At 32.6% G+C, this 24,315-nt stretch overlaps 1 protein-coding gene across 1 annotated transcript in view; it reads right to left on the bottom strand.

Annotated features, from left to right (window-relative positions):
- Positions 1-1,506: 1,506 nt before the first annotated feature.
- Positions 1,507-24,315, bottom strand: part of LOC118199925 (uncharacterized) — a 45,550-nt gene continuing 22,741 nt past the window's right edge. Inside the window, exons 4-5 of the mRNA XM_085818274.1 lie at positions 17,616-17,986; positions 1,507-2,478 (exon numbers count right to left, since the gene is read on the bottom strand). Coding sequence (XP_085674400.1) covers positions 1,922-2,478; positions 17,616-17,986 — 928 coding nt within the window. The 3' untranslated portion in view covers positions 1,507-1,921. The remainder of the gene's footprint in view (positions 2,479-17,615; positions 17,987-24,315) is intronic.

Genomic DNA, 24,315 nt, shown 5'->3' with positions numbered 1-24,315 from the left:
ATTTTCTTGGAGTTATAGGCAAGTTTTGGTAGTTTTATTCTCGATGCAATATTTTAAGTAAGTTGAATATACATATGTAAATTATAACAAATAAAATGCTTTAAAAATTATTTTTGTCTTCATAATTCATTTATGTGAAAAAATTGTGCCAATGCGTCGAATTATTAAACTTACTGGTCCGCGAGAACGTAGCGAAATATTTTACCGGTTCTTGGAGTAAATCCAGTTGAGAAACACTGATCTAGAAAAACTACTCTGCTGGAACCCAACAGGATACACATTAGTCTCCCCCTGCTCGATAATGCCTCTGTGATTCCTAAATTCTGCTGCCACCAAAATATTACTCATTGATTCAGCAAGCACCATACGCACCGACCCTGTATGTAACAAAAGGTGATCAATTGAGGTAACTTGAAATTTGGACTCAAAGAATTATTCCTGAGCTTTCTGAATTTAATTATAAAAAATGTAAAAATTTTAAATAAATTAACAAAGATAATGAGAAAACAGTGTTACAAAATGTACAGGAGTGGTAAGATGTCTTCTCCGCTGAGCAGTTTTAGTGTTGTCATAAAATGGCAAAGGAAGGCAGGGTTGCCACATTTAGAGAGAAATCGCCCATTTGGCGACAAAATTGACAATGTACCATGGACGGATGGAGAACCTTCTGGAACGAATTCTTACCGGTTTAGCACAGAATGTTCTCAAACACAAGCTGAAAGCTATATAAATCCTGCTGGTCCACAGTCTAACTGACTGTGGACCAGCAGGTATCGAGATGATGTCTCGTCTAGCGAGTCAATCCCTGCGGAGTTGACAGCCGGGCAGCAAGTGCCAAGTGCATCGAAGAGTCTTTTCGTATATCGCGGTTAGTGCATCGTCGAGAGAGCATGTTGAGCTCCAGGAACGACTGAACCGAAGAGTCGGTAGCCGTGCTGTGTGACTTCAAGTGCATCGTGAGTTGTAGCGTGGAGAGTCTCAAGAGTGCGTGGAGTTCTGAGAACGACCGAGCAGAGTCAGGAGCTGTACTCTGGTGCTTTGCAGTGAAGCTGTCTCCACCATTATAGCCTGATAACGTAAAGGCTGTGTCGCTGATTGTTCCAGTGTGTTTATTGTAGTGCTTCAACGACTGTGTAAAAAGTATTTTGGAGCTGTCCTGATTAATACTGGCCAATAAAGTGTGTTTCGATACTTCATCAAGTGCTGTCGTCATTATTCGCTAACAACCCAGTACGAACGTGAAGGAAGAAAATAACGTAACAACTGGTGTCAGAAAAACACAACATTATTATATATATATATATATATATATATATATATTTTATTTCTGTAAACATATACAAAAGCTAATTTAAAATTTTGTACAAAAACAGGAAAGTTAACAATCACATCATAACGTGAATCCTAATTACAAGATTCTGTGTAATAATCTTATAATATCCTAAGTAATTTAATTAAGATTTTAGAAATATAATTTGGCACATAAATAGTAAATGTGGTCCATACTACAGGCAAGTTCAGCAGTGATTTATTTTTACAATCACAGATTAATTTTTATATTGAACTTCTAAGATAAAGGTTCTTCAACCAAACAATCTTGTTTGAATTCATCAGTTAATGTTGTTTGACTTTTCTCAGTTTTGTTGATGATGAATTCATGTGAGCTGTGATTTGAAGTTTGAACACTTTTCTTAAAATTGTGATCACTCTGCATGTTTTTTAATGATGGTTTTATGATGGGCTTTAACTGCAATCCATAAATATTTTCATCTTCAAATGACTCATTGTTCTCTATGTCTGCAACTGATAAATTAATATCACTGGAGTTTCTCTCCATTTCATTAACCATTCTGTCTTCACAAAGCTTATGAAGATTTAGATCTGTTAATTGCTTAATGATAAGTTCTGCTTGTACCATTTTCTACTGCTTGATGATAGGCTCTGTCTGTACTGCAGTCTCCAGTTTCTGCACGGGAACCTGATCAAAAGGTAACTTTTTTTGTTTTCGTTTTTTAAATTTTTTTGGGTTTACACTTTTGGATAAATGCAGCTTATGTTTTATGAGATTTCCAGTGCACTTTTTTAATTGTAATTGCCAATTCCTATTCTTTTCCATTCTTTTAGACACAATCTTTTGTAACAATTCTGCACGAGCAGTTACAAGATGTGATTTTATTTCTTTGCTACATCTTGATTGCAGATCTCCATGACCAAGAGTTTCACTCTGTCCCAGCTCTTGTTGTAAAACATTCAATTCTGAACATGAAATGTTATATTGTGAAATCATGAGCTGATCTTGGGAACTAGCTAATAACATTTTTAAATTCTTGAACATAAGTTTGTCTTTAAATGCAAACAAAGATGGTGAATTTTCTTGAAAATGACAGCTTAGTTTTGCTTTTAGCAGCTTGAGAATCTTTTGAGTGTTAGATGTTTGCCTCATAGATACTGAATATTTGTATCTTGCCTTTATTTGCACTACGAGAAAAGAAAGTGTACTCAGTAAATTCACATGTATTTGATAATTAATTAGTAAAAACATATACAAAAATTTGAAAACATATTTAGTGAGCAGTACAGCCAATGTTAATCAATTTAACACTTAATGAAACTAACAGATTTCTCACACATAATTTTTTTTATATAAATTTGTTTTGTTTTAGTATTACATCCTCTTACATTTTCTGCCTGAAATAAATGCTTCAATTCTTCATATCTCTGCCATGGATTTGCTGGAAAGAAAATCTGAGACAATATAAAATTTAGTTCTACACTGGTATTAATTTTAAAGATAATCTTATACATATGGGCAGAACCCAGCATTGATATCTCTTCTAAAGGCACAAAATAAATTCTACCAAATTTCATCAATCCAATATAGAATTAATTTAATAAGTGGAAAAAGAAGCAAGTGTGATTGTGGTGCTATAAGTTGGAAAAAAAAACAGAAGGGGACAAAATATTATTAAAAGATAAGACACCTTTAACAGGATAGAATTGAAATTAGTGTTTCATAGATTTCCATTAAAATGTGTTAGGTTTCAAGCAAATCCTTATAACTAACTAAATTGCTGTGCATGGTGTAATGTGACAATCATTAAGCTGTATGAAAAAAACACTTGGTAACTTATGAAGAATTCAGGAGATTCAGTTAAATCTTAGTAGTTGAATGCAGAGCCATGTTGGGAACTTGTTTGAGCATGCACACTCGTATTGTTGTTGTTCGTACAATCAAAAATCTGATTATAAAGTTTGAGAAAACTGACAGTGTTGGTAATTGAGCTACTGAGAAAATGCCTGAAAATATTGAGAAAATATAAACTGTGTTTCAAAATGCTCCAAGGACATCGATCAGGCAAGCTTCACAACAGGTTGGAATCAACCAGGAGACTTTGTGACAAATTGTTCAAGACCTGCACCTCTTTTCATACAAAATTCAAACTTATCAGCCACTGAACATCACTGCTATTGAACAGAGTTTGTGTTTTGTCAGCACTACGGTAAGAATTTGACATGAATATGGCTTGGTTTAGCGATGAAGATGGCTTTCATTTGGATGGGTATGTCAATAAGTAGAATTGCCATATTTGGAGGGAATGAAAAACCCAATTCCACAACTGAGAAGTTTCTTCACCCCAAACGAGTAACTGTTTACAGGGTTCGTACGGTCCTTAAAAATCCTTAGGGTTTTTTTGTGGAATCGATTTTTGGTCCTTAAAAGTCCTTAATTTCGACCAAAATCGGCAGAAGGTTCTTAATTTTAATCATCTGAAATTTCTGTCTTGTTTTCCTGTTTTTGACAATACATTGACATATATGGTTATCTTTTCAATGAGTAAATCAGTTAATGGATTATAATTTGTTCCTATTTCTAATATAAACGATGGGATACTTGAGTTTCTAAGCAAAAAGTGAAACATAAGCATTTCAAAATTATTTCATTTTTTTCTAATGAAGAGCTTTTAAACAGCTTTTCACTTTTGGGGACATGAATTCTTTTATTAAACGGTTCTAAATTTGGCGACTTATCAATATTTTGGCGATTTTAAGATTAATTTCTATAGAAAATTTTTAATTCCGAGATTTGGGAATTTTTCGACGTTTTTTTAAAACATTGTAACACTAATCAATTTCATTAAAATAATTATAATATATGAAATTATATTTAAAAAATAACATTAAAATAAATTTTTTTTTATTTTTCACCGTCACATTAAAAAGTTTCATTTTGGCAACTCATTATACAATATTTTGAATCTGAAAAATAAACAAGGTATAATGCTATAAAAGAACAATTAATGAACAGTTCTTAGCAAAAGAAAAATTAGCTATGTAATTAATTAATTAAAATTGTCTTCTTTTTAATTTTTTCAAGGTAAGAATCTTTCCCATGTAATTGTCTCAGAATATGTGCGTTTTCTCTATAAAACTAATTTTACACTTTTCCCTCTTTTTTTTTTTTTTTTTTTTTTTTCCAAACTATTTCTGGCTTTTTGCTGTTAACAGAACTGGTAAGGATTATTTTCCCTCAGGATTTTAAATGTTACACATCGGAAAGTTTAGAAGGATTTGAAATCATGGTTTATAGACCCACGATTCTAGAAGATTCCAGAAAAATGAGACAAAATGAAAAATGTCTCCATGGTATTAACACGCAGTAGATGTATTTTACAGAGAGTTTGCATTGAATTTCTTACTTTTTGGAGAACGTCTGAAAGAACAATGAAAACATAATATCTGAATGTTTTACTTCTGATAATAGAATCTTAACATGTTTATCTTCCCTTTAGTTTCTCTACTTTTCACTAGACACAAGCATGGAAAATATCAAAAATGCTTTTAATCTTATCACATAGGCAGGCATTATAGAAAGAGTTTTTTTATTAATAAAGAAATTCAAAACTGACAATTTAAAAGATTCTTCCAATATGTCTTACTGCATCATACACTGAGCATTTTCCCACCTGATGCAATCCCTAAGGATCCTAAATTCTGCTGCCTAGTGCCTTTCTAAATCCTGTTTCCAATGCCTGCTCTAAATTCTAAAAGTTTTGCCATTTCTAGATTTTGTTGCTCGATGTATCACTAAATTCTAAGAATTCTGCTACACTAGCTCTCCGGAGCTTACCATATATATTTCATATTTCTTCTGAATGTTCATATTGATAAAGAAATAAAATTAGCAGCTTTTTCTATACATAGCATTTAGTTTTTTTTAGAATAACAAAAATCCTTAATTAAATCCAAAAATTCTAAAATGAAAAGGAAACATATTGAAGAAAGAAACTGAATACATAAAAGAAAATTATTCTTCAAAGATATATACAGTTATTATTATGTAAATTACCCAGTTATTTATAATTTCAAGCCTTTACAATTTCCCATTTTTGTTTCCTCATATGATATACTAACTGAGACAGCTTAAATTAAAATTAAATTGTATACTCTTTGACCACTAGTCCACATTTTTAGTTTGAATTTGACTGTTCTTGTTTAATTACATCACCATGAGCTGTAATTGATTTTTTTTAGCATCAGAACATGCCTTTATTATCTGCATATTAAAGCGAATCATTGGATTTCATTAATCCTTAACGTAGTCACAAGATAAAACGCAAAAGTGTAAAAATTGATGTAAAACTTATTCTTTGCATCTAGTGAGACTTAAAATAATACAAAATAACTTATCACCTCTGGTGCTTTAGTAGCTTAATGGAACCTTAAAGTAAATTAACTGGGTTACAACCCTTGAAACACGAAGCTACGACATTAACTCCACCAGACAGAGCCCAACTAACTTTCAAAACTTGCCAACTGTGCCTACACAGGCCTTTCAGGTTTGTTCTAATCAGCAGGTCTCTCTCTAGGCAAGCAGCAGCAGTGACAACATCCACTCTTTTGTTATGAATCATGCTGATTATGATCTTGATTCTCATTTTAACCTATGCCGATTGACATATAATGTGCCTATTTACGGAACCTCTAGAGTGAGAATTTATGTGACAAAATGAGACATAAAAGAAAAATTAAAATAAAGCTAACTGTTAGTAAAACGTAAATAAAATGTCACGCAACTTCTTTCAAATATGTCCAACTATTAGAAGTATAAAAAATTTAATTCTACTTGATAAATTTCATAAAGTTTATTTTATTTTCAAACTTAACGCATCCTACTTACAGATCTATTTTATTTTTAGGATGGTATTATAAGAGTGAAGTTCAGGCATAGATAATATTTTTAATTGAATTTATTTAGTTCCTTAATTTTTGTCATTAATGGTCATGAATTTCCATGTGTAGAAATGTGTACTAACCCTGTGTTTAGTGTGCAATGTCAAGTCACGGATTAATTGATGCAATATTCATAGCAGGCAGAGTGACTACTGAAAAATTTTAGAAGACGATATCATCCCTTTTGCAGGACAAAGCATAACCCTGTCAGACCAATAGACTGTCTAAAATCCTGAAAGCGGTTTTGGAGAGTGCATTCTGGCTTTGGGAAATCCAGATGCCACTAGAATGGAAATCGCTTGGCCACCATATTCTCCTGATCTCAACCCTTTAGACTCATTTTTCTGGAGCAGTATTAGAGACAAAGTTTATGCAAATAACCCCAAAACGATCGCTGAGCTCAAAACGACCATTCATGAGGCCATTGAAAATATCGATGTCTCGACACTTCAGCAAGTTTTGAAGAATATTGTTCTTCATCAATGGCACGTCATAGCCACTGATGGCAAACATATCAAACATGTCAAAAACTAAATACAATTATCTGCAGTTACATTTCAAATATGAAAAGAATTTAACACATGAAGTTTAGTTTTCATTAGTTTTTAAAAATTTGATTTTTTATTTCATATAGCTCAATAATTGTGACCCCGTACTATATTTAAAAGAGGCAAACTACTATTCTGAAACCAAGAATGTGGGTTCAACTTTCACACAAGGCTTGATAGTAGTAGAGCTTTCTTTCCTGCTATTCGCAGACATACTGATGATTGTATCTAGTGACTGGACTGGATTGAATTTGATCATCCAAGTTACAACAAAGTTATGTATCTGACGGGGACACCTGCATGTGGAACATTCAAAGGAAAACTTGCTGTTATCACATAATACGTGTGAAAAATTATGAAAACCCCCATGCAGCCTGCCCATTTCATAGGATTTGAACCCTGAGTTGAAGTAACAGTATTCATTAACTGCTTCATACACTTACATTTTACTGGAAGAAAATGATTAGAAGTGTAAAAAAGATTAGAAGTATGTCTGAGTATTCTTTTTTTTTTTTAATCAGAGGTGATTGGGATTCTATATTTTATTTAACAAAGTCTTTCATTATTATCCATTCATAAGTGAAAAATGTTATAAAATTTTCTTTAATTATCATCTTCACTTTAATGGCTTCAAACGCAAACTGATGCTTGAATTTAATAATTAGAATTGTTATAACAGTTAATGAGTTTACAGTAAGAAACCTAAATTATTTTGCCATTTATTAACTAATAAAAACCGTGAATTCCATAATGGAGCAGCAAGTGATTAAAATTCAATGGTTCTAAACTGAAATCTTAAAAATACTACTCTAAATTCCTGAAAAGTATTCATATATATTTAAGAACTTACTCCAGAAGAAATTAAATGTCAAATATCATTATGGTCGCAGTTTTTTAAGTAAAATTTCTGTTTTTCTCTTTTCTCCAGTTGATTAAAAATAGCATATTAAAATTCCTGTCACTCAAAATCGCAATAACAACCTTGTATTTAGCGTACATATATTAAAACACTCAATCGATTTCAAGGGCAGCTAAAGATCCCTCCTCATCAGAAGAACGAAATTACTAGAAAGGGGGGAAAAAAGAAGAAAAATAAAGCATTGGCAAAGGAGTCTGAGAAACACATGGTCGTAACCGGATTTTGAATCAGAGTTACACTGGCCGCCTATTTTTACTGAGCCAGGATATTTGATCAAACATATAACACATAGACTAAAATGTAAAAAAATCAGCGAAGTCAAAAAATAGGGAGCGAGGGGCAACTGCACCTTCACGCAAGTCTGAACCCCGAAACCTGTTTCTGTCACTATTTTTGTTATATTCTTCGCTAGGAGATTAACTGATTTCATGAATTGGAAATTAATCAATTTCATGAATATAACCATCCCATTTGTCAGATTGAGCTAGTTAGTTATTCCATCTACTGTAGCAAAATATGTAAGATCTAGTTGTCATTGGTTCATTGGTTGATGTTTCATTCTATTTATTCATTTTGGAAGAACTTTATACAAGAAACTGGCTTGTATCAGGAAACCATGCAAAATTCATACTGCTTAACACTGGTAGTTTGTCCCAGGCTCACAGGAAACAGAACTACTAGATTTCAGCAATGCTTATTAATAAATCCATACTGTATCCAGTAAAACTGTATTCTTCCATATTTTATCAGTCATCATTGCCTTTAGTATTTAGCCCTATTTTAGATATTACTTTTACCTTCTGTTGTGCTGGTGCACAGTAAATCAAAGCACTGGCAAAATTTTAAAGAGAAAAAAAAAGTTGTATGCTAACTCAAACAGTTCTCAGCTTGATAATGAAACTGCAGTTTTAATAATCAAAAATGTTCTCGTCAATTTTACATGTGACCAGCAATTAACCACCAAGTTTAGCAGCATTTATTGCCAAATGACACAACAATTGTTCTATCCATGTCTATTTACTATTGTTCATCAACACATTTTCAAACATATTCCGATTTTCATAAAACTGCCATTGTTTTCTTGCTCAGCATCTTTCAGTTCAAGAGTTTTTCTTAGAATATCCAATGCTTTTCTAGATTTTGAATGATATTAGCACTTTCTTCCATATTACTTTTGCTACCAGTTTCTGCAGTTCTAATAACACTTTCTAGCTCATGTTTACATATGTTGTCTCTATACTGTTGTCAGCCGACACATATTCTAAAAATGAATATTCATAGCTCATGTCTGAAACATTAGCTAGAGGTTACAATTCCTGTGAGGCTAATTCTATATAAATTTTACAAGTGACCAGCAATTAACCACCAAGTTTAGCAACATTTATTGCCAAATGACACAACAATTGTTCTATCCATGTCTGTTTACTATTGTTCATCAACACATTTTCAAACATATTCCGATTTTCATAAAACTACCATTGTTTTCTTGCTCAGCATCTTTCAGTTCAAGAGTTTTTCTTGGAATATCCAATGCTTTTCTAGATTTTGAATGATATTAGCACTTTCTTCCATATTACTTTTGCTACCAGTTTCTGCAGTTCTAATAACACTTTCTAGCTCATGTTTACATATGTTGTCTCTATACTGTTGTCAGCCGACACATATTCTAAAAATGAATATTCATAGCTCATGTCTGAAACATTAGCTAGAGGTTACAATTCCTGTGAGGCTAATTCTATATAAAAGCCACATAGCCAAAAAGCCATATAAAGTCAAAAACAGTTTTTAACAGTGTTTTAAAAAATTGATCCTCCATATCAACAATAATATGCATGGTCGCTAACAGAGATATTGACTTGCGTATCTCCTTCGAAGTACTTGCATTTCTCAAGATTCAGTTCTGTTTACCATTTTCTGAACATTTTTCAACGATGACACTTGAAAGCTTTGATAATACCCTGGTCTACAGGCTGAATGCTAGAAGCTAAATTTGTAAGAAGAGACACTAATGTTTTTTTCAAAAAGAGATCAGAGATGTTTTTGCTGCACAGTTATTTATAAATAAAGCTATTTTCTAGTTCGCTGCCTCATTTCACGAGAAACTCAGTAAATTACATTTTGTCATCCATAAGCTCTTGTGACTCTGGTAAGTTAGAGGTAAATTCTTGACTCTTTTCCGACATCAAGATTTTCTACCCTTGTCCATAACCAAAGCTATCATCTTAATTGTTAGACCCATTTTACATGTTAATAACACAATAACTCATTCTTTCAGTTTCTTTTAAACTAACTGCTGTTCCATTTTTAAATACTAATATGTGTTCTGTTAATGTTCTGTAATACAGTCCAGTCTCATCTTTATTATAAATTTCATGTGGCAGCTCAGGAGCAAATCATTTAGCATCACAGGGTAAAATGTCTTTAATACAATTACCAGTTGCATGATGATCTACTTTTTCCTCCTCATCAAGCAGTCCTGAAGAATAACGATGGATTTCTTTCCCTTTGAGTTGATACAAAATTCTCTGCTAGCCTTTTACCCAGTTCCACAGCTTTTAAAAGTGAAAAAAGCTCTTGAAACAAGAACATATTTTAGATTCATAGCCTGAAACCATTCTAGAAGAACAGTTTCAACATCTTTTGATTTTCTAGCTTTTTTAGGCGTTTCCTTGAGAGATTTTCATTTTTGATTAGCTCATCAATTATAATTCTTTGTTCAAACAAACTGTACTCAGCTGCATTGGAAATTCCCAGTTTAAATGTAATTTGTCTTTGGCCGCACTTACCAAGAACATCAAGATTTTTTAATAATTTATCCCTTTCTTTCAGGCCTTTCTTGCTTAAGTAAGTCATCTTGCTTAAGCAACAAATTATAAGAATGATTTTTTCAGTGGTTTATTCAATTTCAAAATTTCCTTTTCTAGCCAGCAGAAGATTATACTTTGTCTGTTTAGTCAACCTTCGATTTCATGATTACAGGCATGACCAATGTTTTCTTTGCTTTTTCTTCCTACTACAAATATAGTCATTAGGTTTGTCAAAGCAGGAAATATGAAAATGATGCAGTCTCTTGCTGAAGTTCGAACTCAAGACCTCCTGATTGCTAACCGGAGATGTTTCTAATTACATCACAGAGGAATGTTGTAAGGAGAGAGAAAATAACTTTCACAATTACCATTCTCTATTCAAAGACTATTTACATACAGTAATGCTAAGAAGCATTCTATGAACTTTTTTGAGAACTCTCTGTAAACACCGTGTCTCTCCCAAAGGGAAGATTTTGAATGCAGAAACATTAAAAGATGGTATTAAAAGATGGCGAATTTCTACCTTCTCTCACCTGATATTTGAGAAGGAACATTCAATGATTTACAATGCATTTAGAGGATTGTTTTCATTAAAATTAAGATAAAGAAACTCTTCCCATCTGAGGTTTAGTGCAGTCACAGAGTTCTGAAAATAATGTTTCATAACTACAAGGACCAGGGTTAGATAAATATCAGTCAAATCGGGTTGTTTGAAGCACTATATACCCGAGTGAAAAATAAGTCACAATCCATAACACATTATATGGATGAACTATAAACAACTCTAATAGATACAAGCAGGATACTCTGGCTTTGAAGAACTAAACTTTTGATAATCTGAATTTTCAAATATCAATTTTTTTTATTTATCAGCATATATTTGTTTTGGTTCCTAGAAATTTTAATCTAATAAGATGTTGATTCTATTAACCAGTGAATTTAATAAGTAGTGAACACTACATATGTTTTTTGGCAACATTTGGAAAAGGAACTGGACCTGTTTTTTCAATTAATTTTCAGGTAAAATAAAGTTTCTTATCAAATACATTCCTCATTTTAAAAAAAAAATTGTGAATACAATTTTTACTGTAAAAATAATGCTGACAGATACATAGTGAGTTTCATGAGAAATTCGATAGAAATGCTGTTTTCCATAATGGGCTTTTTCTTCTCCAGCTCTTTGAAAAAACCTACACTGTACACTTGAATGCAGTTATCAACTTCTTTAATACAGAAAAATTCCACCTAATCAACTCTGCTAGCATCAAGAAATGTACTATATATTAAGTCAAGTAAAAACTTTCCTGTCATTTTACATCAGAAGTGCTACTAATTTTGTTTTGGCATTTTGCATTAAAAACTTTAAATGTCTGTTTCACTTTTCAAATTGTTGCCACCAAATATCATTGCCCTGTGTTATATTTAAAGAAATTAAATAATGAAGAATCTGTATAAATGTATGTATTTTTCTTGCATTGCGATAAAACAATGGTACCTAGAGCCATCAAATTTTGAATAACATAATCCTCCACCAAATATGGGCACCTGGAAGACCAAATTTGGAATTTGTTTTATTATCAGTTTCATATTTTGTAACACTTTAATGAATTTCTGATTAACAAACTCAATGATTTCAAAGCAAGCAATGGCAACAAGAAAAAACATTTTTATCTCCAGCTCGTGAGACTGTGTATCGGAAATTCTAAAGATGTTTCATTTTAAAATTATTTTTGCAACATTGCTGTTGAATTGAATTTTATTGTTTAAGTGCGAAAAGCATGATATTTAATAAATAAAGGTAACACACAAAACGTTTAAAAAACGCTCCTTTGGGCGTAATGAAAAATCTGAATGGTTTCAGATTTTTATTTATTTATTTATTTTATACTTACATATCCTGAGTGAAAGGTCATGTATGAACAATCAAATGCTATATACTATACTGATGATGATCAGGTAAGAATAAAAACACATTACTCTATTCACTAAATCTCCGATTTTTTGTTAAGCTGAAAATTATGAAGTTATTGGGCAATACAAATATTTTTCAGACTAGTTATCAACATAGTGTTGATTAGACTGAAAAACTAATTATGTTGGACTAAAAACTTATGAGCAGACTGAGGATGTTTAAGAGTTGGATGCACTGATTTTTATCTGCTGTATTCATTTCAATATAAAGAATATAAATAGCCTTTTGAATACAACCCCCCCCCAAAAAAAAAATTAAACACAAGTGATACTCTTCCCCAACATCTTTTGCCTAATTGAAAAATTCTGTGATTGCTACACCTTTTACAGATGAGCATTTCTTTCAAATGATGCAAAATGATCTCTCAACATACAACTTATAGCATATACAGTCAAAAGTCATTAATCCGGACTCGTCGGGACTTCGGCGATTCCGGATTATCGATTTTTCCGGATTATAGATCATCAGTTTAAATCTCGTAAGATGGCATGCAGAAATTCTAAAATTAAAAATATGAAACCGTAATTTATGAAATAAAGAACAATGATGATCTAAAGGGTATCAAAATTTACAAAAAAAAAAAAGCTTAATATTTATTTGTTTACTTTATTAAACATTTCTTTTAATGTAAGTTGTTTAAGTTGCTTTGTTTTATGTGATAATACTTTCTCTTTAATTCTATAAACAGATATAATTTCTTGTTCAGTTACAAAGTTCCGCTGTTCAAGTTCTTTAATTGCTGTGCCGAGAATACCGACTAACTTGTCAATCGAAATTTTTTCGTTTTCACTAACCTCTCTGTCACATTCTTCATGTCTTTATCCATTTTTTGCAGAAATTCCACTTTTTGTTTGATGGACATCGAAACATACTTTCATTTTGTACGATTCTGTGGGAGCTCCAGAATCGGAAATTCTATTTGACATAATCGAAAGTTCAAGTTTACTTTTATACTATTGCTCTTACATTCTGCAAAAAATAATAAGCCGGATCCAATTCGAAAATTAAGGAACAACGCGATCATCAACATTAACTGAGATAGATAATTAGATAATTTTAGCTTATACCGTCCGTTATACATAAAACGCGCACGCGAAAACGTATTCTGCGTTTGTGCACACGCACAGGGATAAATAGAAGGGCTAGGTCATTCCTTTGTTCGACTCCTCGCCGACGCGAGTCTCATTGAGGGGGGGAACCGGAAGTCATCTGACGTATCTCTGTTGCACCTGCTCTGATTTCGCGCCTTTAAAACTGTAGTTTCATTCAGTTGCGAGACGATTTTCTGGAGATCGCATATCCCAAATTAATGTTAATCATACATATTTGTTTTCTAATAATGCAAATATTTAAAATAATTTGTGTATATATAGTTTTAGTCAGTTTTCCTTTTAAATTCTATATTTAAAGTATCCTTTATGTAATATGGCTTCTTGTGCTGTAGCAACGTGCCGTAACACTTATAGAAATACGAAAGGAAGAGATATTGTATTTCATGCTTTCCCCAAGGACAATTTGCTTTTGACGAAAGAATGGATACATAAATGTCGAAGACAGGATTCTATTAATGTGAAAAACGCAAGAATTTGCAGCGAACATTTTCTGTGCAGTGATTATGAAGATGACATGAGAAATCGCTTGCTTGGATTGCCGAAAGTAAATTTATTGTGTGCAGTAAACAAAATAACACCAAGAAATCGGAGACATTTGAAAAAACTAATGCAGAGTGCTTTTGAAAGACTACACGAATTAAGCCCAAAGAAAATTTATTTTGAGGCCGAGAACGAAATTGAAGCTGACAATAATAAATCAAATGTGAATGATTTTGAAATAAAACTCACAAGTGACAATGCCCTATGTGACAATATCCCTGAGTGCCCTAAGTGTAAAGATAAACAAGAATGTATTGATAATTTGGAGAACAAAATAATATCCTTAGAAAATTGTAATAAAATATTGAAAAATAGAGAAAAGAAAGATTTTAGAATGTTTGCTCAGTGACAAAGAAGGTAGACGACATCTAGAAAGAAATTTGTATCGGAAATTCAGAAATTAAAATCCCAAACAGCAAAATTTAGGAAAAAACAGAACACATCGGAGAATTTGGAAAAACGTCTAAAGCATATTTTTACAAAGACGCAGATTAACGCATTGCTAGAAGAGAAGGAAAAAATCCGGTGGACTAGTGAAGATATTTCACGTTGCATTGTCATAAGAGCTCTGTCATCTAAAAGCTACGATTTTTGGAAAGAAAAAATGGGAATTCCTTTACCTAGCACTAGCACATTAAAGAGATGGTGTGCTAAATTTTCATGTTGTCCAGGAATTCAGAGTGATGCTCTTGCTGTAATGAAGGAAAGATGCCAATATTTGAATTCTGTAGAAAAAATATGCGTTCTCAGTTTCGACGAAATGCACATAGATTCTAAACTCTGCTATGAATCTAAACTGGACCAAAATCGGTCCTTTTCAAAAAGTGCAGTTTGCTTTAATCAGAGGTCTCATTCCGCAGTGGAAACAACCAATATTTTTTGATTTTAACACTCCAATGAAGAAAGAACTTCTTTTTTCACTCATAAGACATATTCAATCATCTAGAGTAGAAGTGAAAGCAATAGTGTCTGATTTAGGAGGATCTACTACTTTGTGGAAAGAGTTACAGATTTCGATTAATAGTTCTCATTTTCCAAATCCAGTATTCCAAACGAAAAAAATATGGGTTTTTGCAGATTTAGCGCACTGCCTCAAATTACTGAGTGTTGGTGTATTTAATTATGACAAAGCACACTAGGGCTATCTGCCTAAGGGGAGAGATGCCTTCGTGGAGGACTTTCTAAGGGAAACTGGCTCGTATACACGTTACACATGGGGAAAACCACGAAAACGCCCATGCAGCCAGCCCGTTCGCGGGATTCGAACCTCGGACCGAACTACCAGTGTTCAGCGACTTAACCGGTCGGCCTCTGGTGGGCTCAAATTACTGAGAAACCACTTTTTAGATAAAGGATTTGTTTTAGAAGATGGAACTGTTTTAAATGTTGATATTATTAAAGAGAATTAAATTGTGTCACAAACTAAAACCAAATTATTTAATGGTCAAGGGAAACGAGAGACAAAAAGTAAGTATATATAATATGTTTTGATTTGAAATATTTTTAGATTGCATTTTAAAAGTTAATAGCGTAAAGCATATTTCAAATGAGAACTAATTCTGTTAAGTTATTGTTACAGTTATTTTTATTGTATCCTCTGTTATTATTGATTCGATTTTGTGCTAGCTTAGCATTCTAGATAAAATATATATAAAGTATAATATTAAAGTAATTGGCATAAGAAGACCTGCCCCCTTAACCCCCACTTTTGAAAAATTAAATAATTATTTTAGGTACTGTGAGTAAAGTTGTTTTGTCTAAATTAAGATAACAATCTTACATGTATTTATTTAAATGAAATATTGATGTAAGCCTAAGTTACAAAATTATTTTTAAAAAAATATACATGTTATTATAATGAATCGGGAGAAAAATATGCTAATGTAAAATTTACAATTAGGCTGAAACTCAAACTTAGATTAGCAGAAATTTTGCCATATATTGTAAGCATCTTAAGTTTTACTAACGTTTATTTTTATTTTAAATCTTTACTATCACTTCTTATTTTCTACTTCCGGCCAGAATTATAAGCGTTAAGGTTTTTATGCAAAGTTGTCTGGCGAACGCCAAGTATTTAAGTTGTGGCTTTTTGCCAAGCGAGAGAGAGGAAGCAGTGAGTCAAAGCGGGCCGCTTACCTTAGAAGTTACGCAGTTGCTTGTTGCCTTCCAGGCCAGAGGTTTTAATCCTCTTGATAAATTTTAAACGTATTGTAGCTTAGCATTCTACATACGCTTCACAGTTCACTGTACTACATACGCTTCCTGTTAATATAAGGCCAATCTTCCACGTGTATTATTCTAAAGTTAAATTATAGTTTTATTTTTATACTTTTACGTTTTGACCCCAAGTAGCGGGTCGGTGTATTCCGAAGTACGGAAGTCATTGTAAATAGCGAAAAATAAAGGGTTTTGTATACCCTTCTTGTGTATCCTGTTTACTTCCCACAGTTTTGAACATAGCTTTAGCAAGCTCTCTGTTCCGAGTCAGGTCCTTGCATGTTCCCGAAGAAGGTTAGAAGGAACATTGAACCTGATAATATAACCATACACGTTTAAAACTATGCCAATTTAAGGTTGTTTTTTTGATTAATTTTAAATAGCTGTTATTATAGTTATCTTAGCAGTAGTACAGTTCTCTTAGTTAACATGCAGGTAAAGAAATGATTAGAAACAAACAGGCATTTAAAGAAAAAAAATCCCTGCAAATAAAAAAAGGAACTTTATGCTAAGAGTAGCGCATTTTATCTATTATTTTAAAATTGAGTAAGTACTATTAAATTTTGTAATGTTCAGTGTAAAATGCATACTGCAATAACATTGTCTCTTCCAAATTATAGCTATCTTTCACACACAGCTCATTTTAAACGCTGATTCTTCAAATTTAAAACGCTAATTTCTATGTTGTCAATTGCATCTCCGCGCTCAGTGGCATCATTGCTACGTCATCACTCCTCACAGCCCGTTTCAGGGGGAAACGCTCTATGAGCTAGCCCTTCTCTTCAGTCCTGGCACACGCATATGCGCAGTCGTAAAAGGTCTTACGTGCACGCGTAAACGCCTATGCGCATGTGTCAATGCGGCGCATGCGCAGAAAGTTTTTAGCTTTGAGGTCCGAATTAACGACTTTTGACTGTATTGATATGCATACCCGAAAACTATAATTGAAGAGTACTTAGTAGTAGTCTTTATTTGCTCAGTTCTATCAAGAACATAAACTCTATGCCATGAAATGCATGATTTTTATCTTTAAATCCAAAACATGAAACTAGTAATGACAACATATGCAGATGAAAGAGGAGAAAATTGGATGGCAATTTCTAGACTTCTCGATAAATTTCCTAACAAATACAGCCTTAAAAAACTGAATATAGTTTCTTTCTGCTTTTTACAGATATGCCAAGACATTGAAAAATAGATTTATTATGATGGCACAAATGAAAGTCAAACAAGGAAAGTTAAGAGAAAGAAATGTATGTAAGTAATTACCTTGAATGCTTATTTCTGCTGCCAAAGCATGGGTGAAGTATTTATAAGTCACATCAAACTGGAATTTGGTTGGGTCCTGGTCACATCGTTGTATATCAATTACAGGTACATATTTGCTGAATACTAACCATAGATCTTTCTCCTTTTCTTTAACCGACTGTGGAAATTTTTCTAATTGTAAGGCAACATTACTTACATCACTGCACGAGGATTCAATTTCAGCTGCTGCTAACAACAAGTGTCTCAATGTCATAACGCGAACATTTGAAGACACCAAAGGTAATCCATGCACAGCTCGATTCGCAGCTTCCTCATCAAAATAAGCCACAACATGAAATCCTATTTCATATGAATTTCCATTTTTTGCCCACCTATAAAGATATTTTCACTTCAGATGATTAGAATGTATGTATACTTCTAGGTATATAAGAGAATTAAAAAGGAATATTTGACTGCAGCATGATTCTAAGAAACATAGTGGATTATTATTAATTTGAACCTGACCAGCAAAACTACTTGAGTTTTAGAAAGAAATCCAATACAAATTAAAAAATAATTTTGAATTATATTTATTTGACTGAATTTTGGTGAATTTGTGCATTTTGAATTAAATGAGAAGAACACATCCTCCACGGTGGTTAAAACATCAATTAAAAAAGAAGGGAGATTGGAAAAAATTTCTATTTTTTATTTATTTATTTTTTATAAATGCAGTCACTTATCAATAACAGTTATTAATGGTATTATTTTGCTTTGAACACTGGCATTTTGTAATGACATTCATTATGCACAGATATCAGGCAGTAAGATGATATTTTATATATTGCTAGAACAAGTCCATAATACACAAACAGCTAAGTAATTTAGGATAATCATGTTGGCTGTGCTAATTGAAATCTATTAGCAGAGTCACATCATTTGCACCTGGTCAAAGCCTTTCTTAGGATGTCATCATTGTGGCCTATTCGAGGTTTACCAGAGAAAAGAAGCCATATATTTTCACTTTATTTTGTAATTCAATATTTTTCAGTATAACAAATTTGAAATTTCATTTACAGCAGTATCAAGCTTAAAGTTGCAACTGCTATTTACAGAAAATCATTTAAATATAAGAAGTATAAGAAAGTAAAATATGTAACATCAAATGATGTGAAAAAATTGTTAATATTACTTCATACTAACTGCTCACATAGCCAGCCACTAAAATAATTATTATTAAAACAAATCTGATGTGTACCACCCCATGACTTCCTTGTACGGAATATTAAATTATACGCATTTTTTCTTGCATTTCAGTTAAACTTACTGGATTGAATTAAATCTACTTCGTCGACAGCACATAAACACAATAGAATAAATGTACTCTTTAAAATTCACTACAGTACAAAGTCTTTAATCCAGATGTCCATAATCCGGAATGATCTATAATCAAGACCTCAAAGCTACAAACTTTCTACGCATGTGTAGCATTTAAGCATGTGCATAATACGTTTACGCATGCACGTTTAATATATCACAGACAGTGTGCTACAAAGCTAGGCTAAAATTACCTAATTATCTATTTCAGTTAATATTGCAGATTGCATTGTTCCTTAATCTTCTAATTGGATCTGGCTTATTATTTTTTGCAGACTGTTAGAGCAATTTTATAAAAAGTAAGCTTGAACTTTTGATTATGTCAAAAAGGGTTTCCGATTCTGGAGCTGCCAAAAGATCTACACAGCGAAAGCATTTTCGATGTCCATCAAACAAAAAGGTGGAATTGCTGCAAAAAATGGATAAAGGCATGAAGAAAGTGACAGAGAGGTTAGTGAAAATGAAAACATTTCGATTGACAAGTTAGTCGATATTCTCGACTCAGCAATTACATGACTTGAACAGCAGAACTTTGTAACTGAACAAGAAATTATGTGTGTTTATAGAAAAGAGAAAGTATTATCACATAAAACGAAGCAATTTAAAACACTTACATTGAAAAAAAAAAAAAAAGAAATTACAAAGAAATGTTTAATAAAGTAAACAAATAAATATTAAGCTTTTTTTTTTTTTTTTTTTTTTTTTTTTTTTGTAAATTTTGATATCCTTTAGATCATAATTGCTCTTTATTTTATAAATTACAGTTTCATATTTTTAATTTTATAATTTCTGCATGCCATCTTACCAGATTTAAAATGATGACCTACAATAGAGAAAAACCCCTAATCCAGAATCACCAAAGTCCCGACGAGTCCGGATTAAAGACTTTGTACTGTATATTTGTTTACCATAGCGACACACTGGCGCTAGGTTCACTTAACAGCATTACATTTTGTTCACATTATAACTCAGAATGCACAAAATTTATATCATTTGAAGAATTATCTAATCATTACCAAATGTTCTATTCAAATACTACAATAAATCTAGAACGATGCATAAAAGAAATTAAGCAAACAAAACAAAAAAAGTTTTTCACAGATGATTCAGCATTTCTCATTCAATTAAGTCAGTTCTCACTTCGCAACAAGGCAAAAATACATAAAATCTCAAAATATCTATATTAAAAATTACGAAATAAACCTGAAACACTTATTTCCTCGAAAAAATTCCAGAAAGGATTAAGCATGATTTAAATCGCAATAATAAATGAACGCGTTATCTTTGTTGTTGTGAAGCTTAGTCTCTCTAGATTGGCACCAAATCTACTATTCTGCTATTTCAAATGTAAAGAAACACGTCTGCCATGGTATTTAAAAATTAGGCTTAACTGCACTTAAACAGCCTTTAAATTCAAAATCGTAAAAACAACCTTGTATTTAGCGTAAGTATAATGAAACACTCATGTACAAAGTATAATGAAACCTTGTATTTAGCGTAAGTATAATGAAAACTTTTAAATTGTTGATAATTCTATAAATATTGCTTGCAGATTTCCTAAAGGCATAAAAACGTTATCCAGAAGATAAGAAGAACATAATTCTATCATTTTTAAAGCAAAAAATGCACAATTTACAAACATATAAGAGTAAAGAAACTGAGTTCATTGAGGTGGGTATCAGAGTGGATATATATATATATATATATATTTATATACGTTTGGTGCGGCCGATTGCAACCAAAATAAGAGGTGCACATCTACATGTTATAGTAGTCCTACATACAAAATTTCAACATTCTGAGGCTACTCGTTTTTGAGTTATGCGAGATACATACGTACGTACAGACACCACGAAAAATTCTCTTCAGAATTCATTTTAAAGCAGTTTTATAATTTTTTTGGAGGAAAAGTCTTTTATTCTGTCCTTACGTACAGATGTCACGCAAAAACATTGTTATATTGCATTCAATAGCGATCAAAATGGATATTTTTGTTGAAATATGCTGCCTGAAACTTTTCGCAATTACAATACAGTCAAATGCCGAAAATCCGCCGACCTGAAATCTGCGTTGCCTCTCAGAATATAAACATTCCGCTTATAGGTTCCGGAAACCGCAACATTGAGTACGAAATATCGAAGAAAAAAATACTTATTGAATAATGACATCATAATTACCGAATAATAATGAGTCAGAACGGAAATACCAAATTATTTATATAAAAAGTTTAAAAAATAAGATAAAATAAATACGATAAGTTTTTTTTTTCCTCTAATCTGCATCGAGGTAAAAAGGCAGACGATTCACTCAACTCTTTGTTCATGTTCACAATTCACGTTGTTGTATTTTCTGAGCTTTTTTTATTTCATTTCATGAGACTGTTTAGTGCTGCCTTTTTTTATCTGGATATTTTGTGGATAAATTAAGAATATTTTTAATTTCAGCCCTTTTTAATATAATCACAGATAAGAAACGCACTCGTGATTTTACTGCTTGCAACGTTGAAAAACGTAAACACGTTCACATCGACGGGAACTCAAAAAGTGCAAATTCTGCAAAAGATGGAAGCAAGTGCTTCTTCTCGATTTATAGCAGAATGGTATGGAATTGCGACACGATTGTTTATGATATACAGAAAAATAAAGAAAAGCTGTTGAAATTTTACAGCAACAGTGATTCTAACACCAGAATCCGTAACCAGAAATCTTTGCATGAGGCGAAATCGGCAAACCTTGATGCTGTGTACATATAATACAATGAATAATATAATCAATTTATATATGTAATAATAATTTAATGCATATAATAAATTATTGCAATAATGTATATAATAATTTAATTAAATGTATCTAATACACCTTATTCATTTTGCACTTTTAGTTCAAATATTGTGCTTTATCTTTTCTTTCCTGAAATCCGCAAAATCCTAAAATTCGCACACCTTCTGGTCCTAAGCTTTGTGGATTTCTGGAATTCTACTGTAATTCCTTTTTACTTTGTACAAGGAAGTAAAAAGTACAATTTATGGTTTTATTGAATCCAGTTAATGCAATTTCTTGGGTACAGCTAGTAATTAATAATAACTGAAATAAATTGCTTTAGATTGCTTTAGATAAATTTATTGCTTTCAGATTGCTTAGTTTATTAATTAATGACTGAATAAATTTGAAAGAAAAGTTAAATATTAGTTAGCCACCCAACATGTATAGTAGTTAGCAACACTGACTACTGTACCTAAGGGTCTGGGTTTGAATTCTGGAGAAAGCAGGGATGTTTGTAAATGCTATATCTGTGCAGCATGGGAGCACTAAAAATATGCAACAAGCCAAAAGTCCTTTTAGCCGTATCTACATACAACTTCTCAGTAGGAGATTGACGGGATCTACTCTCAGAGAACTCCTCACGAAAGATAGGTGGGATACCCTTGAAGAGGTCCCCCCCCCGGGCTGCTCTCCATCAAAATTGGAGGTAGACCTTGATAGAAATCACTTAAATGGCAGATATATTTTGAAATATAGCAGAAAGAAATAAGCAAACCACAAATGTACGTTACATGTTTATTTACTTGACTAACTGTTGCCATTCAGCAAAAAACAAAAAGAGCTACACATGAATATTAAGGAACATAGAATGTATATTTATGGCATTGCTTTGGCAGATACAACATCATAAAAAAAAATAAAGATTATTTCTAACACTCCTCCTTGCCAAAGTATGCCTAAAAAAAACTTTCACTTAAATTGATTAAATACAACCTTCAAAAAATAAGGAATTTTAAAAAAAAGGAACTTGCTGTAACTCTTCGTAACTCAACAATAAAAAATTGGTAAAAGAAATTTACAAGTGTTATGAGCATACTCAGGTACTTTTTATATCACACATCGGAGGGCTATTTGTGAAAACCTAAATATTTTCTCAAGTTGGTTAATACTGCCTTTGAAATGTTTTTAGTCAGAAGATCAGCTATGTTTTCCTTGGAATTTACGTATTCCAATTTAATCACACCTTGTTCAGTATAGTCAAGGATGAAGTGATGCTTGATGTCCATGTGCTTACTGCGTTCAGATATAGTTTGATTTTGTGCGATGAACATAGCTGCTTTGGTTGTCTACTTTTATAACTGAGGGCGATGGGATAAACTTCAACATCCTCAGTTCCTTCAACAGTCCCCTTATCCATAAAGCTTCCTTTGTAGCAAGTCCAGCAGCCACATATTCGGCTTCAGCCGATGATAGGGCAACAGTAGACTGCTTCTTACTGCACCAAGATGTTGCAGCACCTAAGGTCAGAACATATTCACTGAAGGACTTTGTGTCAACCTTGTTAGCACCCAGTCAGCATCACAGAATGTTTCAAGGGCTCTTCCTGTCTTTCTGAATGTAAGGGATAGATGTTTGGTCTCTTTAAGATAGCGGAAAAGATGTTTAACACTTCTCCAGTGAAATTCAGATGGCCTCTCATTAAACTGGCTCATATAGGTTGCACTAAATGCAATATCAGGACGTGTTCCGCAAGCAAGGTATAATAGGTTACCTATGGCTTGCCTGTATGGAATTTGGTCACTTTCTGCTTTTATATCTCTCCACTCTTCATCATCTAGCTTTCAGTGTTTTACAGTGGGATCCATGGGTGTTGATGCTCCCCTGACTGATTCTAATTTGAACTCTTCCAGAATGTCTTCTATGTAAGCTGTTTGATCCAATGTTAAGGTGCCATCAGTATGCTTCTGGATCCTCATAGATAGTATTTCATTTGCACTGCACTTTGAAGGATTCTTATAGATTTTATCTTTACAACAGGGAAGAAAGTCTGAAAAATCTCTACCAGGGGCTTGTGAGTAGCCTTTAGCTACTAATCAAGCTTTAAATTTGATTATTTTTCCTTCTGTATTTTGTTTTTCTTTGAATACTTACTTGCATCCTATGGGTTTGATGCCAGCTGGCTTTGGAACCATTCCCATGTCTGGTTTTAGTACAAATTAGACAATTCTTCCCTCATGGCTTCTTTCCACATCTCTGCATTTGGTGAATTCATCGCTTCTTTTACACTTGTTGGGTTCTTACAGATTTTGATGGCAGGTTGTTCTTCACAAACAGCTTTATATGACACTGGATAAGTCTTAGGTCTCCTTTTTCTAGTGCTTTTCCTGATTCCAATAGGGTCTTCCTTACTACTATCAGAATTTTCCAAGAATGCTGATTCTGTGTCTTCAATTTCTTCTGCTGTGTCGTTTTTAATGGGGGACTCCTGTGGTGGTGCAACTGATGGGTACTTCTAATGGAACAACATTTACTTCACAGTCAGAATTGTACTCATGATTTAAGTTAAAGGTCACTTCATTTTC

This window comes from Stegodyphus dumicola, chromosome 6 (assembly GCF_044657685.1).
Source record: "Stegodyphus dumicola isolate Sdum_Otavi_A_Nest chromosome 6, ASM4465768v1".
In the NCBI taxonomy this organism is placed as follows: domain Eukaryota; kingdom Metazoa; phylum Arthropoda; class Arachnida; order Araneae; family Eresidae; genus Stegodyphus; species Stegodyphus dumicola.
Note: the sequence above shows the minus strand (reverse complement) of the source record. Positions and strands in the feature narration are given on the sequence as shown.